At 39.8% G+C, this 9653-nt stretch overlaps 1 protein-coding gene and 1 long non-coding RNA gene across 2 annotated transcripts; one reads left to right on the forward strand and one right to left on the reverse strand.

Annotated features, from left to right (window-relative positions):
- Positions 1-2843: 2843 nt before the first annotated feature.
- On the reverse strand, positions 2844-4184 carry LOC112153927. The gene is made up of 3 exons (XR_002920569.2): positions 3901-4184; positions 3608-3797; positions 2844-3020 (listed from the first exon to the last, which is right to left on the reverse strand). It is a non-coding gene; the product is annotated as an uncharacterized LOC112153927 (long non-coding RNA).
- plaub (plasminogen activator, urokinase b) lies at positions 4172-9424 on the forward strand. Its single transcript, XM_036217295.1, is given in 11 exon segments — positions 4172-4291; positions 4366-4423; positions 4487-4591; positions 4669-4822; positions 5399-5496; positions 6641-6682; positions 6750-6948; positions 7068-7219; positions 8340-8491; positions 8568-8708; positions 8777-9424. Coding segments are annotated over 11 exon segments (1362 nt in total). The 5' UTR covers positions 4172-4225; the 3' UTR covers positions 8972-9424.
- The last annotated feature ends 229 nt before the right edge of the window (positions 9425-9653 follow it).

The raw sequence follows: 9653 nt of genomic DNA on the forward strand, positions 1-9653 counted from the left end.
TAATGCAACAATAATATCATGCTACAAAAACAAACCCCTTCTTTAAATTCAGTTTAAAGGCTTTTCCTGAATACATGAATAAATAAATACATACAAAATAATGAAATTAAATAAACAAAATCCAATACAAGGAGTTTTTTTCATAATTCAAGCTTGAACCATCCAAAGTTATTGTGGATTTTTTTAAAGATGTAAGAAATATTTTTAATATAAACTGAATTGATTGGCTGCACTACTTTTATTTTCTAAGTTTTTATGAAGATCAAATTGTCAGTTAAGCTGAAAAGCTTTTTTCAAAAAATTACATCTACTGTTTTTGGCCTTTAAATGTACAGAAGGTAAATAAGAAATGTAATTAGAAATGTGCTTAAACTCATGAAATTTTAAAGATGCAATAAAGAAACTTAAAAAAAATCTACACCTAGAGAAACACAATTTGACTTAAGGGAAAATACACCAGGACAAGGGTATCCATCTTTAACTAAAATGCATGTGCTGTATTATTATTATGAATTGTGAGAATTATTAGTTATTCATATTTCACTTTGTAGATTTTTTTTGTTTGTATGCTTGAAAAAAAAATCAATTTTAGAATAAACGGCTAAAAATGGAATGAAGTTGCATAGACAGAGACAATCATCAAGGGAGGTTGTTTAAAGAAAAGTGTTTGGGGGAAACCATTTATTAAGCATCTACAATTCTAGCTATTATACGGTGAAAGAAAAAGCTTCAGCTTGAATAATTTCATACTTTAATTTGAACAAAGGATTCAGGTGGAAAAATAAAAACTGAAGACAAAAATTCAAAAATCCACGCCAAGAAGGAAGTTATGAAATTTATTAGAAGTAACAACCAGCTTTGTTCACACAAAATCAGCTCTAAAAGGCTGCTTGGAAGTGACGTGTTCATGATTAGCTTGATTGATGTTTCTTATATTTCTAAAAAATAAAAAGCAGTCTGATCTGAAGAAAAGGAAGGACTCTCTCTCTGCTTGAGCCCACAGGATCATGATTCATGTGAAGAGCACGACCTTTAAATGAGAGAAAAAGCTTCTTCTGTGTGTTCTTTATGAAGATCTGCGGATTGAGTCCCCTAGTGTTCATAAAAGGAACTACTCTTCAGGTTTTAAAATATCCTTTTAAAAAGGTTTCTTAAAGTTTAGGAAATTTCCATCTACGTAACCGGCTAAACTAAAGTTACGATTTCTACTTCCAGCTTCAGATTGAGTTCGGCGCCATCTTGAGTGTGAACAGAGGCCCCTCCTTTGATGGCTCTAAGCCTCATCAAATGCTCATCAGGCTCATCTTCTAAAAGCTTTCTTCAGGTTCTCACTGCTGTGACCCTTTACAACCCAACTGCTTCATCACAGGGGGTCGGACCCTCTTTTCTTCTTTCCACAGCCTCCTTGCCAGCCTTTTGACCTACCTTTTAGGTTACAGATGTGTTACAGGTATGCTTCACCTTGTGAAGATTTTTGGCTCAATAAAAATAATAATTATTTTGGTTTTAATTTCTTTTTTTTTTTAATTTTTACAAAACTGCATTAAAACATAGAACTTCCGATATACCTTTAGAAAGCCGAAGAAATATAATTATTAATAAGAATAATAATAAGAATTATAGCTACTGTAGTAGCCGTCAAAAATGTATTTTAATAAATACTAGAACACAACTGAGTGAGAAATCCATATTTGAGACGTACTCTCTTAACTTTGGTACATGTTTTTGCGACTAACTTCACATTGTCAGCCAGCTGCATAGACATTCTAGATTGATAGATGCCTCATTCCGGGCTCTAGAGTGAACCAGCGGCGCCGCCATATTGGAGGCGTCTTCCTAAGCTACATCTACATGCAAAACCAGCTTTAGTCAATGGAGAATCGCAACTGTGCCGGCTGTTTGTTTTGCCTTCGGATGCAACAACCGGGATTCTTTTGAGAGCAGGTCATGTGGAATTACTTTTTAACAATATTTTGGTTATCAGAGCGTTTTTAAGTCTGTGTAATGGTAATTTAACCCAAAGGTTAATCTAGTAATTGAGAGTAAATGTCTTTAATCACTGCATGTTTCTGAGAATTATAATATATTTTGAAATAACACATTTTCTAAATAATTTTTTTGTAACTAAAAAGTACTTGATGCTTTGAGGCATTTTGATCATCACATTGATAAAACATTTTCTTTTGAAGGCTCCTGTCAGTCATGGGGTTTGTGGTGGATGTGGACACATTGTTGGCAGTGAGTCCTGACCTGGTTCAGCGTTATGTCTACTTGGAGCTTTCCTTCAGCTCAGTCAGAGCATTGGGTAGAAACACAATCAGAAGAACTTCCATAAAACTCTTTTCCAGAACAAAAACAAACAGGCAAGAGACAGCTTTACCCACAGTCTGTCTCAGCCCTAAATGTGGACACACATGCACTCCTTATTCCTCAGGGTTTTACAGATTTCATTGCTTGTTACCTCTTATAGATGTATTGTTCTTGTATTCGGAGCTGCTGCTCATTTTAGTTGTTTTCTGTACAATGACTATAAAGCTATTCTGATTTTAAAACTCACCACTGAACTCTTTACTTATCTGTAAATTGGACGTCATTATTCCCTGGTTGAAAAATGAATTGGCTGCTGTTAATTTATAAAACATTTTAAAGATAACTATAATAATTTTTAAGATAATTGCTGCTGTTACATAGTGTAAGGATTTTAGGGTTTTATACTTTTAGATTTAGTTTTTTTCCTGATTCTATTTAACTTTATTGTTCATGTAACTCCTCTTTTTCTTTTCTCAAAGGTCTTGCCTTTCATCATGCCAAAGTTGTAAATCAGAATGATGTTCTTAATCTGCCTAGATAAATAAAGGTTTTTATTTATTGACAGATAAAAACTGTCCTGTGACGTGTCTGTTCATCAGCTGCTGTGTCTTCATCCATGGATCAGAGCTTCATCTGCTTCATTGAAGAACTGTGGTGTCCTCAGAGGACAGTGAAGGTCAGAGCAGCAGATCATGTGATGCATCAGAACTCTACAGAGAAACGTGTCAGTGTGTCAATCTTTGTGTTCAAGCTGAAACTGGTTCATAAATGTGTTTTGAAATATTTCAGTTTAGTTAGATCTGTGGATGTCAGCATTTCATGCTGCTGTTTTAAATGCTGCCTTTAGGCTGTTATTTTATTCTACCAGCAAGGACAACAATCTTATTTTACCTCAAATGCTATAAACTTTTAAATCATAGTAGGAACATATAGTATAAAGACCCACACTGTTGTTACAGCAATGTCTTTTTTAAACTTGTTTTATGCTGGACAGCTGCTTTAAATCATGTTTAAGGAGATGAGCGGACCGAAGCTTTCGCTTTCATTTTACCAGCGGTGAGTCCTACCAGATTAAAAGCACGTGGAGGCTGCTGCTTTTGTTAAAAGCGCCGATATCAAGCGGCGCTAGGAGATAAAACCCAAAACCTTTGACATAGATTACCCACCAGGATAAGCGAGGTGGACATGGAAAATACATGAACTGAAATGACAATACGAGCGTACAACACAGACGCTAACAACACAACAATGGGCTCACGACTGCTCACTACGTGAGGAATGGATTTGGGGCAAGCACCTGTAAAAGTTGTCACATTTTCCTGTGTTGTTCTGAGGTTGTTGAAGCTGCAGAAGGTCCAGTATGAGGTGGTCCATTCGTATCCGGATGCTTTCTGGTCCTCTGGATTAGTTCCTAACACCACAGCATATTTTCTTCTCGTCTGCAAAGCCTCTCTGCCACCACGACTTCTTTGCACGATCAGCATCTCCTACCAGGAAACACAAACATGTGCCAAAGTCCCCAGATTAACACCATTACAATCCTTTCTGACAGAACAAACACACACAACTGCAGAGACAGTGTGGTAGTACCTCTGTGACAGAACCACTACTGGACTACATATCCACATTTGTTGTGGTTTTGTGGTCCGCTGTACTCCAGGATTTGCTTTACTGACTCCGTATAGACTGGCCTTCAGTTTCAGGACATGAAGGAGTTGTTGGTAAAGAAAAAACACTCATCTTTTTGTTCTGAAGAAATGTTTTCATCCAAATCCAGTGGGCCTGCCAGCCAGATGTTCCCCCACCAGTCAGGACGGAGCCTCCTCCCAACTCACAGAACCCTGAGGAGGAACCACACTGTTCTGCACAAGCCCGCTCACGCAGAGAGTGCCTGGATTTCAAGCTGAGAAGAAACATGACAGCGATAAGAAGCCCTGGTGCTTTCATGTGCATACTTGTAGTCCTGTCAGGAGTGGAGACAGTAAGAGTTTGTTTTTTTCATGTTTTTTGTGTCCTTAAGGATCATTTTTCTCTTCATTGTTTTACATATTTCAGAGCCTGTGGAAGCCCAACATCTGGGGCAGATTGTCGAAGCTGTTCTCTGACGAGTTTGGTGAGTTTCACATCAGACCTTTAAGCTGTGGACAGCTCTGAAGTTTTTCCTTTGATTTTGTAGGTGGGCTCTGTCTAAATGGAGGCTCGTCGATCACTTCTCTGATCACGGGAGAACATTTGTTTTGTGATTGTCCTGAGGGATTTGATGGGATCCACTGTGAAACAGGTTTATACCCCCAGATCACACTTGATTCATTGAACTCACACTTTGAATCAGAAATTCACCTTCTGGTTTTTCTGTAGAGGACAAAGACGACTGCTATGAGGGCATTGGATTGTACTATAAAGGGAAATTGTCAGAAACAGCCAGCGGACGGGCTTGTGCAGAGTGGGACCCAGAAACCAGGAGGCGCTTCTTATCCTCTGATCTTCACTCAGGGAGGCACAACTACTGCAGGTCAGCCTGAGTCCTGCTGCGTCTTCATCTGCATGACATGGCCTTCAAACTATAGAAAAGCTTACATTTAAAGAGAAATTGTTAGGCTGGACTAACATGGAAGTAACTTCCCTTTAAAAGGGTCACGATTCAGAAAGTACCTCAGAATCCAGAAGGGAGCCAGTCTATGTTTAACAAAGATTATCAGTTCCTCTGAATTGATTTAAATACAAACACCTGAGGCGTTGCCAGTGACGCTTAAACACACAATCTTTAACATACTCTAACTTTTCAACCGTTAACACAATCAGTCCAGTGGATTCTAGAGGAGAAAAGCGTCTCGTCAAGCTGCTTTTCTCCTCTACTGGACTGATTGTGTTAACGGTTGAAAAGTTACAGTTAACCAAAGAACACAAACACAAAACGATGTCAAAAAACAGGAAAATGCTCACAAATCCCACCCAGATTCCCCACGTTAGAAACACAATTGTTTTAAAGGGAGTCTGTTTGGACATGCTCAAACATGAAATAAAGCTTGCTGGAACAAGCTTCTGTATGCACTGCGATGATGTGACAGATGTGGTGTTTTTTCTGCAGAAATCTTCTCTTCAGGAGGCGACCGTGGTGTTATGTTTGGAAGAACCATCGGCTGCAGTGGGAATACTGTGATGTTCCACGCTGTGGCTTTCAACCCAGTAAGTGTTTCATAACATGTTCAGTCAGATTTTATTCTGGTGCTTTCTGAACTTCACAATTTAAAGTCCCCTTCCATAAAAATCACAAGTTTTTAACATGTATTTGTGTCATTTTTCTTCTGAAAGAGAACAAATGTAATAAGAAATCATTTAGTTTTTACATTTCTGAGTATTTCTCCTTTTAAATCAATCAAACTGTCTTGGACAGACTCTGTCTGAATGAATGATCTTCTTTCCATCAACAGCTCTGCTGCACATGCACTAAACCCTCATCTGTTCCTAGTGTCTAGTTCAGGTTCTGGAGAAGAGAAGATGGTATCTTCACATTGACTGCAGTCAAATGAGCCGCCGTTCACATTTCTGTGGTCAAATCAGCATCACTGGATTTTTGGTGTGAGTTTCATCCAATACTTACGGTAGCAGGACTGAGAACGCTGGAAAATCTCCACCAGACTCCACGGAGCTTCTTGATGTGACCACGGAAATGTGAACGGCGGCTCATTTGACCGCAGTTGGAAAGGATTGTAAATCAATGAAAGAGCATTTTGATGTTAGCTTTGATTATTTTATCAAGAACTCTGAGAAACCAATGATTGAATGTATTGATCACAGTCAATAAACATTGGAGAATTAGCTAAAAGAGTCTTTGGTGAACTGGAAGGAGAAAGAATCAGGATTTTGGAGGAAGTTCTGTCCATGAAGATCTTCACTTCCTCGTCCAGCTGACATCCGGATCAGAACCATACGGCTGGACATTACCCAGATTGATGGATGTTTTTATGTAGCAGCGGGGAAGATTTATGCTAGTGAGACACAGAGCTATCATAATCTGACAGGGGGGGGATTAGGGGTGGAACTGCTCAGTTCAGCTCCAAAAGCCACGCCCCCTCAGAGGAGATTCTGGAAACAGAGACTTCAGATCAACATGAAAAATGGCTTTGACATTTTTAAGGGATTTTTTTTTTCATAATCATAATTAAAACACTACTGGGAACGTTTTTTTTTAATTGTCATGGGGGACTTTAAAAGGTTGCTTGAGTTGTTTATGAATAGATTTTAAAGTTCTGTAGTTCTTGTGGGATACAATGAATCAATGAAATGAAGATCAAGTCCAAAATAAAAACAAAAGTTCTTTCATTTGCAGTTCCATCAGGACCTTCTCCAGAACCAACACAGCCTTTAACCAGTGAGTGGGAAACATTGACCTCCACATTTCCAGATATTCTGATTCCATTTGCAGTTTCCTTTCACAGCTGAAGAGTCGACATGTGGCCGGCGCACCACAAGGAGGCAGATGAAGATTGTTGGGGGAACCATTACCTCTGTGGAATCCCACCCATGGATGGCTGCTGTTTTCTGGCGTAGCAAATCCAAGCAAAAGGTCTTCCGCTGCGGGGGCAGCCTGATCTCAGCCTGCTGGGTCCTCACAGCCGCCCACTGCTTCCCCGATGGGTAAGAAGGACAAACTGCAGACACAGCATGTCTGCAGTTTGTATGTCTGCACTACGTATGTTTGATCACCTGCAGGTGCTCAGACATGACTGAACCTCTCTTGGGAATTTGTCTTTCAGCTCTCGGAGCAGATCCAGACATTTCTCTGTCACTCTGGGGAAAAATGCCCTGAATGAGAGCAACCTGGACACGGAGCAAACCTTCAGAGTGGACAAGATCTTCATACATGAAGGATTCGACAACAGTGACGGAAACTACAACAACGATATAGGTTTCAATCTATTTTTCTACAGAACACAAAGTGGGACCTGAAACTACTGACACAAGTGTAGTCAGACAAGTATTTGAGCACACATTTCTGGAGACATCCTCCTTAAGCCTTTGACACCAGAGCTCCAGTGTTTATGTTCTGTGATTTACTGGAGCTTTTAAACCTGGAATTATCATTTCAACGGTTGAAAAGTGACAGTATGTTGAAGATTTTGTGTTTACGCGTCACCCATGGTGTTAAAGGGTTTTTCATGACCCAGAAAAAAAGCAATCACCTGATCACAATCTAATCTTTGTTAATTCAAAATGAAAGGAAATAAAAGGACGACCAATTGGGCATGAAAATGAAAAGCTGACATCTAAAGATTTGAAAGAACTACTTAAAAAACTAAATAAAAAGATGAATAGACATGTATACAGGCAAACAGATGGAATTCTTCAACATCGGCCAACTTTGCTCACACCACTTTAACGGGGATTACTTTACTTGAGAAAGGAGAGAACACATGGGTGGCAAAAAAACAAAACGAAAACATGCTTCTGCCCTCTGCAAAATAACAGCAAAAAAACCCAATTAGCACAAAAGAAAACGCATCATAAACTGCTAATGCTGGGAGGGGGGAGGGGGGTATAGGGTGCTTGTGCATCACTTCCAGGGTCTAAGTCTCTATATTTAGCACTTTATTCTTCTCAGTAATTGTTACATTTCCAGATGATTACTTACATCACTACATTAATGTAAAAATGTTCCATTTCCATTATGTTGTTCCTTGTTTATGACCATGCAAGGCTCCAAAAACTAAAAGTACAATTTCAAAATCAATTCAAAATGAATCGACAAACTCAGGGTCGGCTCCACGTTAGTACATATGTTATGTAACTTTATGTTTTTTCAGCGACACACAGAACTGTAGCGGTTTTACATGGTCTTGTTGCAGCTGAAGCTCGAAAGGTTTGATGCAGCTCAGTTCTCTGCAGACACAGATCAGGGTCTCCAATCAAACGCTCTTTAATGTTTTTTTCATCAGGAGTCATTGCATGGTTTATCATGTTACTGAAAGAAGGAGGACCTTTCTATCACCAGTTTGTGATGGACTTCTGTGATCTCCTGCTTGCTGCAGCTCTGCTGAAGCTGAGGTCCAAGCATGGGAGATGTGCTGAGGAGAGCGCTTCGGTGAAGCCGGTCTGCCTGCCCCCCCCTGAGCAGACCCTGCACCCCGGCTACACCTGTCAGGTTTCAGGTTTTGGAAAAGAGAAACACGGTGAGCTCTGAGTGGAGCTGCAGCTGTGCTGACAGGTCCAAACCTAACCTCTGCGTTTGGACTGCTTCTCGTCTCTTCAGGGTCTAGTACCTCAGAGAGTACCTCAGAGAGGCGCAGGTGAATTTACTGGCTGAAGACGTGTGTCGGCGTGAGGACTATTACGGAAACATGGTCACAGATAACATGATTTGTGCCAGTAGTCCCAACTGGAGCCAGGATGCCTGCAAGGTATCTGCAAACACCTGGGCATCCTTCAGCTGCCACGCCGGCTTTAACGCTGCTCGTCTTCCTCACAGGGTGACTCCGGAGGCCCGCTGGTGTGTGAGGCCGCAGACAGGTTCTTTCTGTTTGGAGTTGTCAGCTGGGGCGACGGCTGCGCACAAGAGTTCCGACCGGGAGTTTACACCAGAGTCAGCCATTACAACACATGGATAGAAGGGAAGACGGGTCTGTCCTCCATCACTGCAGGAACCCAGTTTCCTCAGAAATAACTCTGAGCTCAGACAACAACCAGCTGCTCTTCAGCAATGCTTTTTCCATGAATAAATCAAAAACTGATTTAGGTGATGAGTTGATCACATGTAAAACTGGAAGCAGGTTTGTTTGATTTCACCTGGAACGTTTGAGCTTTTTCTGACCAGTCTTCCTAGTTCAGCCCAACGGAGAGAGTGGTTTCACCTCATCAACCAGCCAAACTGGGATTAACAGTTTGATTTCTGCAATGAGACTTTCTTAGGTTTCCATGACTGTTTGGCCCAATGAAATTATTCAATCTACAGGAGACAAAACATCAAGAAAAAATAAGTTTAAAAAATGTGAACAAATGCCTAGTTTTAAAGTTTAGAACAGATTTAAAACATTTGAGACACGAAATGAACTCGAGCTGACCTGTCAGGTCAGATTTAAACCGGATTTAACAAGAAATAAAGGCATTGAATACTCTACAGCACGTTTCAAAGCCAAGTTTAATGACCCGATGTTATCCTGCGTTTATTTCTAACTTGTATAATTTTGACAAAATATATTTTTATGGAGAGTAAAATATTTAAAGTTATTTAAGGTTTAAGTTGATTTATTCTGGAATAATATTCCCTTCCTTTTTATTATTCATAATTATGTTAAAAATTACTGTTTCAAAGTTTTAAAATTGTAGTTTTTGAGTGTTCACTAAAT

This window comes from Oryzias melastigma, linkage group LG19 (assembly GCF_002922805.2).
Source record: "Oryzias melastigma strain HK-1 linkage group LG19, ASM292280v2, whole genome shotgun sequence".
Taxonomy (NCBI): domain Eukaryota; kingdom Metazoa; phylum Chordata; class Actinopteri; order Beloniformes; family Adrianichthyidae; genus Oryzias; species Oryzias melastigma.